We start from the raw sequence: 22,906 nt of genomic DNA, 5'->3' as shown, positions 1-22,906 counted from the left end.
TTTTGGGTATATATATATATATGTGTGCGTGTGTGTGTGTGTATTCTTTTTTTCTTTTTTATTATTATCTCCTTTTTTTCTTCTCTTTGATTTTGTTTCCCAATGCCTTTAATTCCCTATTATGTTTGATTCCATGTATTAAGGAAAATAAACAGTTATAAAAAATAGTATAGGTTGGATCATCCATTTTTTCCTATCTGCATAACCAATTGCCATTGGATATAGTGGCCCACTGTATAATGTTTTAAAGCCTGTTGACGTTTGGTGTTGACGATATGGTTTAGAGGGCCCCTTGTTGGTGTTGGTGCAGTGGGTTAAACCGCTGAAGTGCTGAACTTGCTGACCAAGAGGTTGGCGATTCAAATCTGGGGAGGGGGTGAGCTCCCAATGTTAGGCCCAGCTTCTGTCAACCTAGCAGTTCGAAAACATGCAAATGTGAGTAGATCAATAGGTATCACTCCAGTGGGAATGTAATGGTGCTTCATGCAGTCATCCTGGCCACGTGACCTAGGAGGTGTCTACTGACAACGCCAGCTTTTCACCTTAGAAATGGAGATGAGCACCACCCCCTAGAGCAGAGGTCCTCAAACTTTTTAAACAGAGGGCCAGGTCACAGTCCCTCAAACTGTTGGAGGGCCAGATTATATTTTGGAAAAAAAAACATGAATTCCTATGCACAGTGCACATATTTTATTTGTAGTCCAAAAAAACACTTAAAAACAATACAATAATTAAAATGAAGAACAATTTTAACAAATATAAACTTATTAATATTTCAATGGGAAGTGTGGGCCTGCTTTTGACGGATGAGATAAGATTGTTGATGTTGCTGTTGTTGTTGTGTGCTTTCAAGTAGTTTCAGACTTAGGTTGACCCTGAGTGAGGGCCAGGTAAATGACCTTGGAGGGCCGTATCTGGCCCTCGGACCTTAGTTTGAGGAACCCTGCCCTTAGTTTGAGGACCCCTGCCCTAGAGTCTGACACAATAATAATAAATAATAATAATACACTTTATTTATACCTCATCACCATCTCCCAAAGGGGACTCGAGGCAGCTAACATGAGGCTAAGTCCAAAGGTACAATACAGCAAAAATAAAATACAAACTACAGACAACATAATTTGCATCAGAATAAAATACATACAGTACAAAAGAACATAAATCAAGCAAATTAACAAAATATAAAATCAAACAGAATGGGCAGGCCAGAGGACAAGGTAAAATGATAAAACCCTGGATGAGGTAGGAATAAAAATTATGTGACTGAGAGAAGCCAAGTAGACTTAATGTCAGGGGATTTTTTTTTTTTTGTATAGTGAAACTTTTCTTCTATTGAGTAAGAATGTTTCTGTGCTGGAGAACCAGAAACATGTCCAAATAACAACAACAACAACAACACTTTATTTGTACCCCGCTACCATCTCCCCAAGGGACTCGGTGCGGCTTACATGAGGCCGAGCCCAAACACAACAATACAAGCAATAATAGCAACAATACAAGCAACTAAAAACACATAGACAATAAGAAACAACATTATCAATAAGACAACACAATTAAAAACAGTGGGAAGGCCAAATGTTAGGTTAAAATTGGAAATAGTGTTGGGACATCAACAGAAGGTGACACTGGTAGAAATGCTCCATTTCCAATGAAAACACGGTTTCTCTTTTTATCTGCAGAGAAAAGACGCTTAGATTTGATTCCCGAAGAACTGCACCGCCACTATATCCACACTATGCAAGAGAAAGTCCTTCCTGAAGTTTCCAAGCATCTTGAAGATTTTAGGTACATTTTTTTTGTGCGTGAATCATGTGCCTCTAATGTAATCAAACGATAAAATGTGGTATAATTTCAGAAGGAGGAAGGGAGGAGGAAACTAAGGAATGTGGCAGTACCTACAAGACTAATTGGTTTTATGTTAGTATGCATTTTCGTAGAAGTAGGGATGGGACCATCTGCTTTGATTTTGAATGTTCTTCTGTGGCCATCTGCTGCACAAAGCAAAGTGTGTTGGAAGCAACCTGACCAGGCCTATGTACTTTGATAGTAGTGCATGTGTTCAGGGCATAGCTTGCAGTTACACATCAGCTGACCCAAGTGGTGGCTGAACATGGCTTCAGTGCTCTCCCATCTCTACAGGAGTTCTCTTCTGTCATTCCAGGCAGAAACGCAGCATGGGGTTGACCTTGGCAGAAGGGGAGTTGACCAGGTTAGATGCTGAGCGCATCCGTGACCGGACGACGCAGGAGAAGGAGAGAATCTGCGCAGAGCAGATCATTACCAAAATTGAGGAAGTGCTGTAAGTTTGTCTTGTGCTTTCTTAGTCTCCCATAATCAGAGCAGATAAATATATGATGAATTAAACCTCAACTACCATCTTGTCATTGAGATGTTGTTAGAAACGTGCTTCTTCAGGTCACAATCAGTCTAAACCTCTCTCTTAGTTTTAGCAAAGAGAATTAAGTTATGTATGTATTCTCCCCTATGAACCACCAAGACAATTAAGATCTTCTGGTGAGGTCCTGCTCTCGGTCCCGCCAGTTTCGCAATCATGTCTGGCGGGAACAAGAGACAGGGCTTTTTCTGTGGTGGCCCCTCGGCTATGGAGCTCTCTCCTGATTGAGATCAGATCTGCCCCCTCCCTCCTGTCCTTCAGGAGGCTGGTGAAATCCTGGCTATGGAGGGAAGCATTCCCAGAGTAATGGTTGAAACTGGCTATGGAACAAAGTTATTGACCACACATATGGACTGAGTTGGATGTGATTTTATCTTGCCGATTTGGCTTATTTGTAATTTTAATCAATATGTACTTTAACTCGTTATTATATGATGTTTTTAGATTGTACTATTAGCACTGAATCCTTGCTGTAAGCCGGTCTGAGTCCCTCTACAGAGGTTGAGAAGATCGGGATATAAAAGTTTTAAATAAATAATAATAATAAACCTCCCTCTTAGTTTTAGCCAAGAGAATTAGCTTGAATGATGCTTACTTCTTTCGGATGATAGTTTGGCGCAAGAAGTATCCATAACATGTTTGTATAGAGCACTGGTTTTCAACCTTCCTAATGCTGTGACCCCTTAATGCAGTTTTTATTATTATATTAATATCATTATTACATTTTTTATTATTACATTATTACATTACATTGAAGAAGTCTAGAATAGTATTTTAATCAGAGTTGGACAGTCTTATCTTAAATTACAGTTTTATGTAAATATTCGAAAACATTTAACCTACTGATGCCTCAATTAATTTAATTTTATTGGTATCTATTTTTATTTTGAAATTTCCCAGCAGCTTCTGCATTTCTCATCCTCGGCTTATCCTCGAGTCAATACGTTTTCCCAGTTTTTTGTGGTAAAATTAGGTGCCTCGGCTTATGTCGGGTCAGCTTATACTTGAGTATATACGGTAATATTATTCATGACTAAAAACATAGCACTCCCTGACTTGTTCTTTAAAATCTTCTATCTGCTAGTTAGAAATGGCACTGTTAAATTCAGGCGCACATCTCTGATTATAAAGTCTTGGCCAGGATATGAACTCCTTTGAGGCATCTTGATGACTACTGTTAGAGATAAAGCTTAGTGGGCTGGGTTCAGCCTGGGCCTGATACTTTTTAGCTCTTCTTGTAATCACCAGCACCAAATAAACCTTTTTTTAAAAAAAAAAATTATTTGGTATAAAGTAAATATATGGTATCTAAGTAAAGTGGGGGAACAAAATATTTTGAAGAAGAATAGGAAAATAAAGAAATAGAGATTTATTTATCGTCTCATCCGCAACCAGAACATTGTATTACATTTCTAACAGAACAAAACAAACAAACAGATTTAAAAAACCACAAATTTTGCAAACTTGGTAGCTGATTAAATGTCCTTTGACCAGTATCTGGCCCCTTGGAGTGCCTCTGGTGTTGCCGCAAGAAGGTCCTCCATTGTGCATGTGGCAGGGCTCAGGTTGCATTGCAGCAGGTGGTCAGTGGTTTGCTCTTCTCCACACTCGCATGTCGTGGATTCCACTTTGTAGCCCCATTTCTTGAGGTTGGCTCTGCATCTCGTGGTGCCAGAGCGCAGTCTGTTCAGCGCCTTCCAAGTCGCCCAGTCTTCTGTGTGCCCAGGGGGGAGTCTCTCATCTGGTATCACCCATGGATTGAGGTGCTGGGTTTGAACCTGCCACTTTTGGACTCTTGCTTGCTGAGGTGTTCCAGCGAGTGCCTCTGTAGATCTAAGAAAACTATTTCTTGATTTAAGTCGTTGATGTGTGAGATAGAGATGTTTATATAAGAAAAAGAAACAGAAAAAAACAAAACAAAACCCGAAAATAAAGTATATATACAAAAAATTATTTTAGATAAAACTGAAGAAAAAAGAATATATATATATATATATAGAGAGAGAGAGAGAGAGAGAAGGGGGAGGGAGGGAGAGAAAGTGAACCTGGAAAAATAAAAAAGTAAAAGAAAAAGTCTGGTGACTTCCTTCCAATCTTTCACGGGTTCAACTTTGTTGTCTATATGAACTTCCTGATTTCTAATTGTCCGCTCTTGTGATTTATAATTGTATGATATTTCACGGTTATAATTCTTTGCTTCTCTTTTCTATGTGTTCATCTACCTGTGACCGGTTTGTTTGTTTAACCGGATTTCCTGTGTTCCTCTTTAATAAAAAAGTTAATATGTCCATGTCTTTAATTTCATTTATCTTTTATATCCATTGATCCTTCTCTGGTATTTTCTTCTGCTTCCAACATTTTGCGTAGTTTATTCTAGCGGCAGTTGTCATGTACATAAATAAAATATCTTCATTTGCATCCAGTTTTATTTCCTCATCAGTAATCCCTAATAAGTAATATTCCGGGTTTTTTGGAAATTTCTTTTTAAATATTAGTTGGCATTCTTCGTGAATCCCTTTCCAATATTTCTGGGCTTCCCTACAGGTCCACCAGAGATGGTAAAAACTCCCTTCATGATCATTGCATTTCCAACATATGGTTTAATTTTATCAGTGTGATATACCACCTGTGGAACATTTTTAGCCAATTTCCTTTTATATCCGTTGCGTATGTGTAATTTAGCTTTTTGCTCCACATTGTTTCCCAATCAGCCAATGATATCGGTCTTTTGAAATTTTCTGCCCATTTCAACATACAGTTTTTTATTATCAGCACCCAATTTTATTATCAGCACCCAATAAACCTTTATAGTGTTTCAGATAGGTAGTTCATCATTTGTCAGAACAGGCTAGGAAGAACAAGAGTACATGTTGATACAACTAGTTTTGATTGATTTCTTCCATTTTCATTTGTAGGATGACCTCTCAGCCCATAGAAGAAGAAAAGAGGTAATGCAACAGATTTTAAAGTGCTAATGAGTGCTCCCTGCTGGCTGTTTTGGAAATTTCATAGCTTCTACATATTCATACCTGTTATATCATACTGACCTGACTTACTTTGACTTATGGGGGCCTTTCTGATTTTGAAGAGAGAGATACCACAAATTGATTTTGGGATTTCCGGCATTCAAATTTTATGCAGTATTCACTGGGAAGATGTTTCGCTTTTGATTTTTTTTTTCAGTGAAGTATGGCTTAAATAGGTTTTGATTCGCATTCTACTGAGTTTGCTCAATTTGAATTTTCATTTACTTTCACAGATTTTATAACAATTAGATTATAACAGATATTTTCTGTTGAAATTATTAGAAATGCTAGAAATAAAGAGGAGTTCTTCCTTTTACTGAGATTGTTTTAACCAGTTTCCTGTGTCTATGAACAGTGTAAACATTGGGTTGTTGTACGTTTTTTGGGCTGTATGGCCATGTTCCAGAAGCATTCTCTCCTGATGTTTTGCCTGTATCTATGGCAGGCATCCTCAGAGGTTGTAAGCTCTTTGGAAACTGGACATCAGGAGAGAATGCTTCTGGAACATGGCCATACAGCCCCAAAAAATTTACAGCAACCCAGTGATTCCGGCCATGGAAGCCTTCAACGGTGTAAACACTTCTGCCTGGTGTCAGGGTTCTACCTATGTAAGGCTAGACATAATTATATCTTTTTCTCCTCTCTGACCTTGTCTGTAGTTCAAGCATACAGTATGTCGTCCTCACCTACATGAAGCACCTTGGCGTGAGAGTCAAAGAGCCCCGGAGTCTGGATCAGAAGCGGGGACGAATCGGATTCCTGCCAAAGATCAAGGTAAAGGTAATCTTTTATCCGAATTCTCCTAAGGTTGACAGGTGGACCCACTGTAACACAAGCCAAAAGTTATTCCTATTGCCATTGTCTTCTTAACAGTGTGAAATGCCTCTTTAATTTTCCACACATATTGTAGGAGAAGCTGCATTTTTAAAATGTGGGACAGGTCTGCACAACCTGTGGCTGTCCAGGTGTTTTGGACTTCAATTCCCAGAGTTCCTGGCCATTGGAACAGCTGGCTGAAGCCTCTGGGAACTGGAGGCCCAAACAGCTGGAGGACTGCAGGTTGTGCAGAATGGGAGTGCAAAGAGTAACACTGAAGTTTGTAAGGATTGTTCTCCTCGGAACATGAGTTCTGCATGGCTGATTGGAATGAGTGTAGTACCTGCTGTGGGTCCAAGTTATTTGAGGGACCATATCACTCTCTATGAACCTGTTAGAAATCTGTGATCCTCTTATCTTTTTTCCACATATGGTGGGAAAAAAGCGATGAAAGAAACAAACAAAATGTTTAGAAAAAAAGTCAAGAAAAACCCAGAAATGTGCTTATTAGGAATATTTCGAAGGTGTATTAGCGCAGGAGATGAAGAAATTTGTCAGTATTGTTTTGTCGCTGTGAGACTAATAATAGCTAAAACATGGAAGGGGGAAAAAGAGTTATCTATTAAGGATTGGATAAATTAGTAGATTATATCCAAATGGCCAAACTGACAAATAGCAGCAGAGGAGGAAATAATGAAGAATTTGTTAAAAAATTGAAGTTGGCAATTGGCTATCTCGAAAAGAAGACAAAAGTAGATTTGAAGATTGCCATAAAGGGGATTTAGTGAAAGATGACATGTGGATAGTTGTGGGTTGGTTATGTGATCCATTTATTTGCCATTGGACCTTTGGAGGACTATGACAGGCACACTGCTAGGGAGGTTATTTAGTTTTAAATGCAGTTTTCAGCCCTAAACAGTTCCAATCCAGCTTACCTGTCCGAACGTATCTCTCCTTATGAACCATCTAGGAACTTAAGATTGTCTAGGGAGGCCCTGCTCTCGATCCCGCCTTCCTTGCAGGCGCACCTGGTGGGGACAAGAGACAGGGCCTTCTCAGTGGTGGCCCTTCGGCTCTGGAACTCCCTCCCTAGGGATATTAGTTCGGCCCCCTCCCTCCTGACTTAAAAAAAAAAAAACTTAACTCCTTGAGCAAGCTTTTTGAAGTGCAGTGTAATAGATAAATATGAAACTATGAAGAATGACCATGGAATGGCTAGACAATGCTTCTAGAAATGAGTTTAACAGGACGACACTCGTGTTTATATGTTTTTAATGGTTTTTATGCTGAATGTTTTTAATTGTATTTTTTATAAATGTGTGGCATCAAATTGTTGTCAATATGTAACCCACCTTGAGTCACCTTAGGGCTGAGAAAGGTGGGCGAGAAATACCGTAAATAAATAAATAAATAAATAAATTTTCATCATGCCAGTATTTTAATTGTATCTTAGCTGTATTTTAACTTAATCTATGTCACACCATTTAATTTTTGTAATTGATTTTTGTATTTGTCACATTTTGAAATATATTGGGTTGTATCACGTGATTGTAAGCCTTCTTGAGTCCCCATGGGGGGAAACACGCAGTAGAAATAAAATTAAATAAAACAAATATAATCTTCCTATAGCCATTCTGGTTGCTAAATTGGCAGGGATTCATTGCAGGCTTCAGCACTCCTCTCCTCTGCATTGCACAGGTCAGGAGAACTCAGCAGCACTGCAAATCCCCTGAAAGAGAGACAGCAAATCAGTCCCTTAGAAGTAACACTGACTTATTTGTCCTTTCTTCCTTTACTTCCTGTCAGGGCCACACCCTAATGGTGGGAACAGGATACTTTGAGATCAGTTAAGGGCATTGGTGGAGTGTGTTTTGCTTCTGCTCCTGTTCATTTTAATGGGGGAATTTCAAATTGATTGAACCCCAAGACTGAATAATGGGGGGGGGGGGGGGAATGTGCAATCTACATTTTCTGCTCCAGGCAATAAATGTTGCAGGCAGACCATGCCTATTCTTGTGCCAGTCTCCTCCTCCCTTCACATTTAAAATATTAGTATAACACAATGAGCTACAAGAATGATATTGGGAGACTCTTACCCTACGTATTTGGTTCTGAACAGTTTCTTTATGAATACATGCCTGTGGAAGGACTGCTTTCACAATGACTTTCCTTTCCATCGATAGCAAAGCATAAAGAAAGAGAAGGAAGGGGACGAAAAGAAGAGGAGAGTATTCCCCAATATCCTGGGACCCCCAAGAAGGCCGAGCCGCCACGACAGTTATGCAAGTATGTCATGTAATATTATTAATAATATTATGATATAGCGGTATGGTGCAATATAGCAATGTTTAATGCTGATATTGTACTATGCTAATCATATAATATATTGTATGTAATATATACCTTGTAAGCCGCTCTGTGTCCCCTTCGGGATGAGAAGGGCAGCTTATAAATGTCATAAAGATATAAATAAATATATCCCTCTGGTCTAGTATTTGTGCAAAGCATAATGTCTGTGATGGATTCTTTTAGAAATCGTGCTTAAAATAGACTCTCATCATGCATTTTGTTTGAAGTGCTTGACAAGGAGAGGTGGGTAACAAATAATTTTAAATCGGCTGAGAAACAAAGGTTTTATTGAGAATAGTGTCTCTCTCCAACTGATTATGTCTTGTCTATCCAGTAGGCAGAGCCATGGAAATACAGAAGCAGCGTCATCCGAAGCACTTATCCTCCTCTTCCTCTGTCAGTCCGGAGCCAGCAGACTCTGCCAGGATGCGCCAAAGCGGCTCCATCGAGAGCACAGACGCAGCTCACCCTCCTGCCAACCTGGTGTCCCCTTTGACAGCCGGTTCCTCTCCTTCTCAAGAAGGAAACAAAGATAGCGAAGCAGGTGAAATGTAGAGTAGTTGTCATTAAAAATGGTGTTGAATGTGCAACTCGAAAGTCCTTCAGAAGTTCTCTTGGTATTGCCCTTCCTCGAAACGAAGAAGCACAGAAAATGAGGTTGGGTTGATGTGAAAGAAAATGGGTGTGATTCTCCAAAGTTGGAAAAATATTGCTATAATTCTCATGCCCTGTTTTATAAATATACTAGCCGTCCCCTGCCACGCGTTGCTGTGGCCCAGTCTGGTGATCTGGAAAATAAAGTAATGGGAAAGTGTTGGTTTCTAATATATGTAATGTCTTTATGCTTGTGGGTAAACAGTATTTTTTGATCTTTCTTTGTCAGTGTTGATGTGGAGAGTGTCTGGTTTGCCTACTCTGGAACATGCAACATATCATTGTCCTTCTTTAGGGGTCCCTTTCCAATCTATGATACTATATCTCTGTGTGTGTGTGAATCATATCTATCCATCTCTATCTATGGCTGGATGGCTCTTTGTCAGGAGGGCTTTGATTATGTTTTCTTGCCCTGATGAAGGGAGTTGGAATGGATGGTCTTAAGTATTTTCTGTTGGCCATGGGGGTTCTGTGTGGGAAGTTTGCCCCAATCCCATCGTTTGTAGGGTTCAGAATGCTCTTTGATTGTAGGTGAACTGTAAATCCCAGTAATTACAACTTCCAAATGTCAAGATCTATTTCCCCCAAACTTCATCTGTGTTCATATTTGGGCATATGGAATATTCGTGCCAAGTTTGGACCAGATCCATCATAGTTTGAGTCCACAATGCTCTTTGGATGTAGGTGAACTACAACTCCCACACGCAACGTCAATACCCACCAAACCCTTCTAGTGTTTTCTGTTGGTCATGGGAGTCCTGTGTGCCACCTTTGGTTCAATTCCATCATTGGTGGAAACTTGGATTGTAGGTGAACTATAAAGCCCAGCAACTATAACTCTCAAATGACAAAATCAATTTTTTTGTGATAACCCACTCCTTGGGTTAGTAGGTGTCTTGTGTCCAAATTCAATGGCAATTCGTCCAGTGGTTTTTGAGTCATATTAATCCCAAAAAACGAACATTACATTTTTATTTATATAGATGTATGTATATGTATATTTTTAGGTTTGAAACAAGTTGGAGAAACTCCTCCTTCAGGCGACTCTGTGGACGGTACACCTCGCACAACCAACACCATCTTTGATTTCCCATCTCCTCCATTGGACCATTTGTTGGAAGAAGAAGGCGACTTTGACAGGTAAGTCTTTGCCCTCAAAACAGCCGCCACTAGCCTTTTGGTGAGAGGGAGAAATGAGTAGCACACCTAATAATAATCTAGTGGGATTATTAGCTCTTCTCCAAGTCTTTATTTGGAGGAATCACTGCTGCTGCTCCGAATAACACAAGCCAACACAATCAAACTTTTTGTAATCATCAGAAATGAGAGTAGCACAGTTTAAATAAATTTTATGCTAATTTTAGATGTCTTTATTTTTTTTCCATCATGTCAACTTTTTGAAATATGGCGGACTACTGTAAAGTAATAATAATAATAATAATAATAATAATAATAATACTTTATTTATATTCTGCGCTTCTCTCTGTGGTGACTCAGAGCGGATTACAGTGTAAACAGATACCAGCAAGTATTCAGTACCTTGTTACAATACAAAGGGACACACAAACACAAACAAAGGCAGAGGCCTTTCCTTTCATTTCCGGCTTTGGAGGCAGTGCTCATCTCTGGCTCTGGGGGGAGGTACTGTTCTCCATTTCCAATCCGAGGAGCCTGCGTTGTCACCTCCTGGTCGTGTGACTGGCATGACTGCTTGGAGCATCTTATGCCTTTCCCGTCAAAGTGATATCTATTTATCTACTCACATTTACATGTTTTCAAACTGCTAGGTTGGCAGGAGCTTGGGCTAACAGTGGGAGTTCACCCATCCCACAGATTCAAACTGCCAACCATCAGATGAGCAGTTCAGCAACACAAGAGTTTAACCATGAGTATGCACTAAAGTATGCACATTTCACATCATATTCATATAACACAAGCCAACAAGTATTTTTTTAAAATTTATTTTTTTAATTATATCCTTAGCTGAAAAAAATTGGAACATCAAAAGAGTGAACCAACAAGTATTTTTCATCACATATAATTTTAGGTCATTCTTATAGAGGTTTTTTTTGCACTGAATTCAGATTTTTATTTTTTCTCTTATCATGTATAAATGAGGCTAATCGAATAATTAATGCATTTACGCACTGATATCAATAGAATCTAATTTATATCAGTGCGTAAATGCATTAATTATTCAATTAGCCTCAGCTACACGTGATAGAGAAAAAATGAACACAGATCTGAATTCAGTGCAAAAAGCTCTATAAGAATGACCTAAAGTTATATCTGATGAAAAATACTTGGCTTGTGTAATAATACAGCTCAAGGTGGGATACAACATTGTAAAACACAAATTCACCTAAAAAGATTATTTAAAATAGACATATTTAAACATACTAAAACATATTATAAACACTCCACCTCCTTTAGAAATATACCTGACATAACTTTTGTGGTTAACTAGTTCATGCTATTGACCAATGTTTCACAAGAATGTTATTTGCTTTGTAGGTTAGCAGAATCAGGAACTCCAAAATCCTTCCGCAAGTAAGTACAATCATAAAGATGTTTAAAGTGGATTCTGACATGAATTAGGTAAAAATAAACTCTATGTATCGTCTAAAGGCATTTATTTCCTTATCCAGTTCAAATAGAATCAAGAGACCAGAGGTCTGCCCACTGCAACCCTCTGTTGTGCAGGAACACACAATGATGGCATTTGTGTGTGTGTGTGTGTGTGTGTGTGTGTCAGGAACGACTTGAGAAACTGCAAGTCGCTTCTGGTGTGAGAGAATTGGCCGTCTACAAAGAAGTTGCCCAGGGGACACCCAGATATGTTACCATTCTATGGGAGGCTTCCCTTGTGTTGCCGCATGAGAAGCTGGAGTTGACAGACAGGAGCTCACCCCACTCCCCAGATTCAAACCACCGACCTTTCGGTCAGCAGTCCTGCTGGCACAAGGGTTTAATCCATTTTACCACCAGGGGCTGCAATCATTGCATATCAAATACCTTAATATATATTTTTTTATCAAATGGTATGCTGCAGGTCAAGCCAATTTTGATCTCTAATTTTCAAATGCCAATAATTTCAACCATTCATAACTCGTACACATTTACGCTAACAATGCAGTGAGAGATTTTCACTTCTGTTGGACTATAGAGTCACAGACAAGTCTTATCTCTTCACCAATTATTTTAGAATAAGATTAAACATGTTTATAATAACTGGCAAACTTCTGGCAAGAGTTTTAACCATGGAGATCACTTACTGGATATCACAGTTCATGTGAATAAGAACATGGAGTCCTAGTAGACCACAGGTTGAGCATGAACCAACAATGTGATGCAGCAGCTCAAAAAGCCAATCAAAAGTACAGTGTTTAGATCAAAGGGAGTCGTGGTGCCCCTCTATTCTGCTTTGGCCAGAGCTATCATGGAATAACCCTTTGTCCTGTTCTGGGCACAGGCATTCAAGAGGCATATTGACTCTTAAACTGGGAAGTGTCCAGAGAAGGGAGACTAACAAGATCAAAGGTCTGGAGACAATGAATTCCTCTTAAGAGCACCTTAAAGAACTGGGTCTGTTCATCCTGCAGAAGAGAAGGGTGAGCGGAGACATGCTAGCCATGTATCAATATGTGAAAGGATTTCATAGGGAAGAGGGAAACAGGCTTGTTTTCTGCTGCCTTGGAGACAAGGGACTCAGTGGAGCCATGGGTTCAACTGACAGGAAAGGAGATCCCCCTGAACATTAGGAAGGACTTCCTGACTGTAAAAAATACTATTCAACAATACAACTCTGCCTCGGAAAGGAGGCTTTTAAACATTCTGGATGGCCATCTGTCGGGGATGCTTTGATTGTGCCTTTTCTGCATTGCAGAAGGTTTGGATGGCCCCTGGTCTCTTCCAATGCTAGGATTCTATAATTCTACTTGTCACTTTGTTGGCTGTTTTGATCAAGTTCCTGGTTCATTTTATCATGACTAGCTTGCTCCGTCTCATCTCTCCATCCTATGTTAAAGAGAGTTCACTAAACGTTACTTCCTAGGATGGACAGTTTGGGCGCAGGCGATATCCAGAGCGAAGACGAGCTGTTTGAGTTCGATATGGAGACGGACCCGCCCAACTGGCAGCAGCTTGTGAGCCGCGAGGTGTTGCTTGGCCTGAAGCCGTCTGAGATTAAGCGCCAGGAAGTGATTAATGGTAAGGGGTAGCTTTGCAAGTGATGTTCACAAGCAAAGGTAGCTTGGCTGTTCAACTGATAAACCATGGCTTTGAACTGTCAGGGACAAAGACATGCCACTGCACACAAAAGATAGTTTTAAAGAAGTTTATTTGAAGTTGAAATTGAGGTTGCAGTAGCCCTAAACATATACTCTCCCTTGAAACATCTTAGTTTAAAATATGCACTCAGAGAAAAAAAAAACTCTCAACATGGGATTTTCCCAGGCTCAGCCAGGCCTTCAAATGCTAATGAAGGTGGTCACTTGAAACATTCACACCTAGCTCCAGCAGAGAAAAGCTCCTTGCCCCACCCCAGCCATTCCACAGATATATAAACCCATTGTCCTAATTCCAACAGACCTCACTACCTCTGAGGATGCTTGCCATAGATGCAGGCGAAACGTCAGGAGAAATGCCTCTAGAACATGGCCCTATAGCCCGAAAAAACCCACAAGAACCTAGAAAAAAAATTCTTTGAAAAATAAAATATCTTGTTTACTTACAAACATCTTGTATGAATTCATCATACAGGCACATTTCGTATTAAAGTTCAGTTATAGATCGGCTGTAGTTTCTCTGTGCCGAGAACACAGGCCATCATTCTTAATCAATAATCCATAGTCCAAAGTCTTTAAGTATACATCTTACGAAAGTCCAAACTGTATATTTGTACTCATTGTTTTTCAAAGCAAACATATAGTAAACTGTTCCTGTGTAAGTCCAAATGACATCTGCTTCCATTGAAGTCCGAAAGCATACAGATAACAAAATGAAGTCTTGAGTCTGAACATGCTCAGTACAAACACATGTCTGTAGCCCCTCCCACACCATGGTAAGGGGTAGCTTTGCTTCCATTTTTATACATGGGCTATTTTATCTTTACCATACTTCAGTACTGACTTTCTCTTCAACCAGAATTGACATGCAGATTTTTAAACCATTTGGCTCATAAACAACATTCATACATCTTTTGTTTCTTATCCAGTCGTTTGGCCGAGCAGCGTATCACTTCTTTTTGTTCACATCCTTCAAATCAATGGGGATTTTTTCCACAGACTTACGTTGTTGACCCCACAAATCGACATTTTCCTAAAATGGCTTAAATCCCTTTCACTGACTGTCTGACAAATTGGATTCTCCAGATGCTAAACTGTTTACTTCCTTCCCAACTACATTATGCCAAGGCCATCTGATAGACCTTCTGTTTCTTTTACTGACTTCCAGAATTATTTTACACGGAACGCGCTCACGTCCGTACACTGAAGGTTCTGGACCAGGTCTTCTATCAGCGTGTGTCTCGCGAAGGGATCTTGCCTCACTCTGAATTGCGGAAGATATTTTCAAACTTGGAGGATATCCTTCAACTCCATGGTGAGGGGCGGTACCCGAGTTTTGCTTGTATAAATGGCAGTGGTTAAATGCATAGTTTTTTTGTCTGATTGCACCAATCTGTTTGAGGTTAACAGCTGTGTATTACTCTTGAAACATTCTGTAAACTAACAGCTAGTACTTAGATACATGCTGACTGCAAAACACTTTTTCCCAATTACCTCATTTGTTTTAAATGGACTGATAGGCACACTGAGTTTGTGACCTCCAACTTAACTTTGGCACTTTGATTGAAGTGTATTGCTCTCTGGCTCTTCAAGTGAGACTGGGTTGATGCTATTCCTTCAGTAGTTCCAAACCAGGTAGTAATTGTATCCCTTTTCTTTTTTTGTGTAGCTGGATTGAACGAGCAGATGAAAGCAGTGAGGAAACGGAATGAGACGTCTGTCATTGATCAAATTGGAGAGGACTTGTTAACTTGGGTAAATGAACTGCTTGATTTTGCTTTTTCTTTCCAAAAAAGTAAAATGTTTCAAGAAACTGAAGATGGACAATGAAAAAAGCAAACCGTGCCATAGGTCAGCCTTGTAAGTTTGTATTGTCTCAGATCTATTGTCTGAGAAATTCCTATTTCTTAAATAAATGTAGTCTTGCAGAGCCATAGTTATGGAAGATGAAGTGAACACGGCATGTGGTACATGTTTCACTTAAACTTAATTCTTTTGGGGGAAATTGCATTCTTAACCTTTTTGAAAAGGAAAAATGATGTCATATCCTTTTGGCAAATGTGAATCTCCGTGAATATCTGGAGACCACCTTTTGAAAGCCACTTGTCAAGAACAGGCATAACCTTGTTAGAAGTCAACCCTTTGAACAAGTAATGTTCACAAGCATTCATGTAATGGCACACATATAGCTTGGCTGTTCAATTGATAAACCAATTACCTCATTTGTTTGAACTGCCAGAGACAAAGACACGCCACGGTACAGAAATATATTTGGCTAGCAGAGTTTTAAAGATGTTTCTTTGAAGTTAAAATTGCAGTTGCAGTTGCCTTGAAACATCTTAGTTTAAAATACACACTTAGAGACAAAAAGCAAAGTCTTCTTTAAAAAATTACACATCTTGTTTACTCACAAACATCTTGTATAAATTCACCATACAGGCACATTTCTTATTAAAGTTCAGATATAGATAGGCTGTAATTTCTCTGTGTTGAGAACACAGGGCATCATTCTTTATCAATAGTCCATAGTCCAAAGTCTTTAAAAATACATCTTATGAAAGTCCAGACTGTATAATTGTACTCACTGCTTCTCAAAGCAAACATATAGTAAACTGTTCCTGTGTAAGTGCAAATGACATCTGCTTCCATTAATGTCCAAAAGCATACTGATAATAAAATTGGAGTTTTGAGTCTGAACATGCTCAGTACAATCGCATGTCTGTAGCCCCTCCCACACCAAAGAGATACAGTCAAACTGGTAAATCAACATATACGTACAATACAGGTTAGCAAATATATACATTAACAAACAAATAGTGAAGGCTTGGAAGATTGCTATTTCCAACAAATTCCAGATTCCATATCCCAAGCATATACATGCTTTGACATTATATACTCCAAACGCTAAGGTGTATATGCAATAGTAAAGACATACAGTTTGTTATATTTTCTCTTAAGTCCCACACGATTCCACTCAGAGCTGAGCTGTATCCATTTTGGCTGAACATGCATTGCTTTATATGTTGTCGTTTGCCAAAAGTCCGGAGAGTTCAGTGAGAATTGTTCTTTGCAAGGATGAGAAACTTAAGGCATAATCTGAATCCCTGCTTCCAAACATTGATGTAGGAATTTTTGATGTGGTGGGGGAGAAGACAAGTGGTGCTAAAGCCTAAAGGATGTTCTTATGAGATATTAGCTAGCCTTATTTTGGATACCTCTTTGCCCTTAGCGTTGACTTTGCTGTTAGATTAACAGTGCATTCCACAGCTTCTGTTGGAAAGTGTTTGGCCTTTTGCAATTTTTGGTTTTCTGGTTTATTTCCTCAGTTCAGTGGAGCAGGGGAAGATAAACTGAAGCAAGCCACTGCCACCTTCTGTAGCAACCAGCCCTTTGCTCTAGAAGTGATCAAATCGCGGCAGAAGAAGGACTCTCGCTTCCAAACCTTTGTCCAGGTAAGTCCTTCTAAGTGGTAGGAAAAGACTAGCAGAGATGGCAGTTGATGGTAAAATAAGGAATTCTGGACAATATATTCATTGGGTAACTTGGCTAATGTCTTTAAGGTAGGGATAGCAAAAGTGTTGCCCTGAAGCCCACCAAACACTCCAAACCCTCCTCACATAAAAGGTCCATTAATATTTTGGTCAAAAAATAGCCAAAATCTTCTGAATGCGAAGGTTTTGCCCCCAAAGTGTGCCCCTACATATCCCAAAACACCAAATTCAGCCAAAAATCAAACTTCTAGTCACACTGGGAGCAACGGTGGGCTTGGGAGTTTTGGATTTTTTTTTTCATGTCAGAAGCAACTTGTGAAACTGCAAGTCACTTCTGGTGTAAGAGAATTGGTCGTCTGCAAGGACGTTGCCTGGGGACGCTCGGATGTTTTGATGTTTTACCATCCTTTTTTTGTTAATTATCTTTATTGCAATGATTTTCAATATTTACATTAAAAGAATTTGGGATAGAGTGGCTAGGAGGTTAGGTCGAGGAGAAAAGGAAAGAAAAAGGAGGGGGAAAAAGAATAATATAAAAAGAACAAGACAAGAGAAATGGGGATGATACATAAGGATTGGGGGTCATGGTGTCTTCCGGTCCATTCCACTGGGAGTTTGATTTCCTTTTTCCTGTTTTCTTTTCTTCTTGTCAACTTGCTCACAACTTTCACCATTTTTCTCTATTAAAATATGAATTGGTTATTTATCTATTTGTTTAAATTTGATTTTTTTTTCTTTCCTCTGTTTTTTTTTTTTTGTTTTTTTTGTTAACAGGCCTCATGTCAGTACTACTCTCTCTGTACAAAATTTATAAGTTTTTATTTTTCTTTTCTCTATTAAAATTTGAATTAGTTATTTATCTATTTGTTTAAATTTGATTTTTTTTTCTTTCCTCTGTTTTCTTGTTAACCGGCCTCATGTCAGGACTACTCTCTCTGTACAAAATTTATAAGTTTCATTGTTTGGAGATATTCTTTCAGCAGTGTCCAATCTATTTTTTGTCTCTCCATCTGGTCTTGAAGCAGGAACTTTAGGGAATCCATGTCCATATAGTCTATAAGTTTGGCAAACCATGAGTCAGTTGTTGGGAGTCCTTCTCACGCCATTTCTGTGCTGGTAGTGTTCTTGCTGCAGAAGTTAAATAAAAGTATATTTTATCTTTTTTTTCTATCTGGAAATCTGTTAGGTTTAATGAATAGTATTCTGGTTTTAACTTAAACTTTAGTTTTAATTTTTTTGGGGTGTGCTTGTGTATTTTTCCCCAATATATAATCATCATCATCTTTAATACCCTGCCACCATCTCTCCAATGGGGACTCGGGACGGCTTATATGAGGCCAAGCCCAACAGCATATTACAATAAAGTAAAATCAAAACACAATAACAACACAGTAAAATACATACAACGTATGAGTACAAAGACAATAAAGCAAAATCATACACAGTAAAATAACATAACATAACAATGAACTGGCTGCATGTGCAAGATAAAAACTAAGATACTAAAAATCCTAAAATCAGGATGAGAGACGGATGGAGCAGATTGTTTGTGGGGGAGAAACTCCTAAAGGAACGGGGTCATAAATATAGACCTTCATACAGGTGGGGAAATATACTCTGGGGACAAAAACCGTTGATGTTTTACCATCCTTATGGGAGGCTTCCCTCTTGTCCCTGCATGGGAAGCTGGAGCTGATAGAGGAAACTCATCCGCACTCTCCCCATATTTGAACCTCTGACTTGTTGATCTTCAGTCCTGCTCGTACAAGGGTTTAACCCACTGCGCCACTGGGTGCTACCTGGGTTTGAAAGTGAAATATGCCCTCACTTTTATTTGCACACAGAATGGAAGCCCTCCTGCCCTAAACCAGGTTCAAAACAGACTATAAGCCCTGCTAGACAAGGGAATTGCTTTTCAAATTGGGCTGGGTTTCTGGTAATTTGGAAACGACTCAAATTCTGAAGTGTATGCTCTTCATAACACAAAATACTAAGACGTCTCCTCCAAGGTCACTGACTTTGTGTTCTGTTTGTTTATTTGTTTGTTTTAATGCAACACAACTGTTTGGTTGGCCCCTAACACGATAAATAAAAATACTGACTGAGATCGATTGCTAATGCTATCAAGTCTGTATGAAATCATAAAGGAAGGAAGTTGCCGCCGGTTTTTGCAGCGAGCGTTTTCTCCATGTAATTGCCCAATAACCACAGGACTGCATTACCTGCCTGATAAATCTTGGCCATTCCCTGACTTGTGTTTAATTGCTAGTAATGTGAACCAGCAAGACATTAATATGATGAATAGATGGGGCCCATTCAGGTAATTATAGTCGTAATAAAAATGACAAATACTGTTATTATGCTGTTTAAATTTAGGACGCAGAAAGCAACCCACTCTGTCGCCGACTGCAGCTAAAAGACATAATTCCCACCGAGATGCAGAGGTTGACCAAATATCCCCTTCTGCTGGATAATATTGCAAAGTACTCAGGTATTATGGGGCTCTTTCTGTCGGTGGGAGGGTGATGCTTTGACAGTTGCAAAGAACAATTGAGTGTTTCATAGAGAACCCTGTTGCTTTGATTTACGGTGTTACAGAGTGCCAGTTACTGCCTTTGCCTATTTACTGCTGCAACCCTTTAAACTGCCCCTTGTCTTTCTCTTGGTGGAGAGGACTTAGTAGGAAAAATGAGTAAACTGTTTTAAAGTGTCGTAATGTTAAATACAGTAAAAATAAAATAATGCAATGGGTTGCTGTGAGATTTCCAGGCATATGGCTATATTACAGAAGCATTCTCTCCTTATATTTCACCCACCTCTATGGCAGACATCCTCAGAGGTTGTGAGGTCTGTTGGAAACTAGGCAAGTAGGGTTTCTATATATGTGGAATGTTCAAGGTGGGAGAAAGAATTCTTGCCTGTTGGAGGCAAGTGTGGATGTTGCAATAGGCCACCTTGATTAGCATTGAATAGCCTTGCAGCTTCAAAGCTTGGCTGTTTCCTGCCTGGGGGAATCCTTTGTTGAGAGGTGATTAGAATCATAGAATCATTGAGTTGGAAGAGACCTGGTGGGCCATCCAGTCCAACCCCCCATCAAGAAGCAGGAAAATTGCATTCAAAACACCCCCGACAGATGGCCATCAAGCGTCTCTTTGAAAGCCTTAAAAGAAGGAGCCTCCACCACACTCCAGGGAAGAGAGTTCCACTGCTGAACAGCTCTCACAGTCAGGAAGTTCTTCCTAATGTTCAGATGGAATCTCCTTTCTTGTAGTTTGAAGCCATTGTTCCATGTCCTAGTCTCCAGGAAAGCAGAAAATAAGCTTGCTCCCTTCTCCTTATGACTTCCTCTCACATATTTATACATGGTTATCATGTCTCCTCTCAGCCTTCTCTTTTGCAGGCTAAACATATCCAGCTCTTTAAGCTGCTCCTCATAGGGCATGTTCTACAGACCCTTGCTCATTTTAGTTGCCCTCCTCTGGACACATTCCAGCTTGTCAATATCTACCTTCAATTGTGGTGCCCAGAATTGGACACTATTCCAGATGTGGTTTAATCAAGGCAGAATAGAGCATGGGGAGCATGACTTTCCTGGATCTAGACACTAGACTCCTATTTATGCAGGCCAAAATCCCGTTGGCTTTTTTTGGCACTGTTGTGCTGCTATTCTGTGGCACTAAACTCTACATCTTTTGCCCTTGTAACTCCAATATACAACAACCAGATTCTTATGCAAAAAAAAAACCAAAAACAAAACATGAAGTCAAAAATCCAGACCCAGGAATTTATTCTGAATACCAGAAATGAATGACAGGTCATACTCCTTCCAAGCAAAATTCCATTCATGCTTACCCAATGCGTTCTTCATTTTAGCAATACAGCGTAGGCAGAGAGAGAGAGAGAGAGAGAGTCATTTTATTGCTACCATTCTTAAATAGTTGGGTCTCCAGAATCCTTGCTAATCACTTACAGATCTATTAATAGATCCAGATGTACTTCCATCCAATGTTATCATTGTAGAAGCTGCTGTGAAGCATTGTTTGAAGCAAGCAAGCAAGATGTTTGCCAACAGAAAAAACAAACAAACGATTTGTTGCCAGACTTCATGCCTTCAGACTGTGACATGGGAAGGAGCCACAATAAATAAGACAGCAGTATATCTTTTCTCTCCATGACATCATATTTCTGTTTTGTGTATATGGTTTTGAAAGCTGGGCAGTGAAAAAACGGAGAGAAAAAGAATCTATTCCATTTCGGGGAGAGTTCTGTGGATTGCCAAAGGGTCTAGTCGATCATTCCTAGAGTAGATCAAAAGGTCATGAGTTCAAAGCCAGCCCGGGTCGGAGTGAGCTTCTGACCAATTTGTGTAGCTTGCTGTCGACATTTGCAACCCAAAAGACAGTTGCATCTGTCAAGTAGGAAATTTAGGTACCGCTTATGCGGGGAGACTAATTTACGACACCATAAAAATCTCCAGCAAGCATGCAAAGAATGAGGAAGTACTTCATCAATGTCACAAATGGACGGTGAAGCGACAGCTCCCCTGGTGTCCAGAATACCCTCATGAAAAAGCTGGAATGTTAAATAGCCTCTGTGTGTCTGTCTATATATGTTGTGTGTCGATGGCATTGAATGTTTGCCATGTATATGTACATTGTAATCCACCCTGAGTCCCCTGTGGGGTGAGAAGGGTGGAATATAAATACTGTAAATAAATAGATCAATCCCAAACTCTCTCTAGAATGAGCAAACTGAGACTTTTTTTACTTTGGCTGTATCATAAAATGGCATCACATGACAATAGCATTGTTGATAATGCTTGGTAAAGTGGAAGGCAGTAGGAAAAGGGGAAACCATATTCCAGAATTAATCAAGTTTGCATGACCTGAGCAGGGCTGTGGAGGGCAGTATGCAGTCGTGATCTCCCATTAAAAGAACAATATTTTGAAAGGATATTTTGTTGGGTTACTGTGAGTTTTCCAGGCTGCATGGCCATGTTCCAGAAGCATTCTCTCCCTATGTTTTGCCCGCATCTATGGCAGGCATCCTTAGAGGTTGTGAGGTTTGTTGGAAACTATTCAAGTGGGGATTATATATCTATGGAATAATGTCCAGGTGAGAGAAAGAACTCCTGTCTGTTTGAGGCAAGTGTGAATGTGAAGTGTGAAGCCTTGCAGCTTCAAGGCTTGGCTGCTTCCTGCCTGGGAGAATCTTTTGTATAATATAATATAATATATAGACATATAATACTTATAATATTATTATGTAATACAATATAACAATAATAATAATATTTATTTTATTTATCGTGTCATCCGCAACCAGAACATTGTATTACATTTCTAACAGAACAAAACAAACAGATAAAAAAACAATACAAATTTTGCAAACTTGGTATCATATAATAATACGATATTATAATTATATATTTTATATTATATGTAATATTACTAATAATATTACAATATAATTGTATAGTACAATATAGTGATGTATAGCGCTGATATTGTACTGTGCTCATGGTATAATGTATTGTGTGTATGTATGTGTGTATGTATGTATCTTGTAAGCAGCTCTGAGTCCCCTTTGGGGTGAGAAGAATGGCATATAAATGTTGGAAATAAATTAAAAAAATGTTAGGAGGTGTTAGCTGGCCCTGATTGATTGATCCTTGTCTGGTTCTGTCCCTGATTGATTGATTCTTGTCTGGAATTCCCATGTTTTTGAATATTGTTCTTTATATAGGCTGTTCAATACTAATCAAGGTGATCAATTGCAACATTCACACTTGCCTCAAACAGACAAGAGTTCTTTCTCCCACCCTGGACATTCCACAGATATATAAACCCAATTTTCCCGATTTCCAACAGACTCCTCAATCTCTGATTA

At 39.2% G+C, this 22,906-nt stretch overlaps 1 protein-coding gene across 6 annotated transcripts in view; it reads left to right on the top strand.

Moving 5' to 3' along the window:
* Window positions 1–22,906, top strand: part of ARHGEF12 (Rho guanine nucleotide exchange factor 12) — a 123,560-nt gene that overhangs the window by 64,863 nt on the left and 35,791 nt on the right. For 3 of the 6 annotated variants that reach the window (XM_067470775.1, XM_067470776.1, XM_067470772.1), the window contains 13 exons: window positions 1,680–1,785; window positions 2,162–2,299; window positions 5,311–5,343; window positions 6,081–6,201; window positions 8,421–8,523; window positions 8,921–9,130; window positions 10,248–10,380; window positions 11,755–11,790; window positions 13,295–13,449; window positions 14,695–14,841; window positions 15,196–15,281; window positions 16,853–16,978; window positions 19,394–19,508. In XM_067470775.1, coding sequence (XP_067326876.1) covers window positions 1,680–1,785; window positions 2,162–2,299; window positions 5,311–5,343; window positions 6,081–6,201; window positions 8,421–8,523; window positions 8,921–9,130; window positions 10,248–10,380; window positions 11,755–11,790; window positions 13,295–13,449; window positions 14,695–14,841; window positions 15,196–15,281; window positions 16,853–16,978; window positions 19,394–19,508 — 1,509 coding nt within the window. The remainder of the gene's footprint in view (window positions 1–1,679; window positions 1,786–2,161; window positions 2,300–5,310; window positions 5,344–6,080; window positions 6,202–8,420; window positions 8,524–8,920; window positions 9,131–10,247; window positions 10,381–11,754; window positions 11,791–13,294; window positions 13,450–14,694; window positions 14,842–15,195; window positions 15,282–16,852; window positions 16,979–19,393; window positions 19,509–22,906) is intronic. The other 3 variants (XM_067470777.1, XM_067470774.1, XM_067470773.1) reach the window with 2 other exon arrangements.

The sequence above is a fragment of the Anolis sagrei genome, chromosome 7 (genome assembly GCF_037176765.1).
Source record: "Anolis sagrei isolate rAnoSag1 chromosome 7, rAnoSag1.mat, whole genome shotgun sequence".
NCBI lineage: Eukaryota > Metazoa > Chordata > Lepidosauria > Squamata > Dactyloidae > Anolis > Anolis sagrei.
This window is presented reverse-complemented; position numbering and strand designations above follow the sequence as displayed.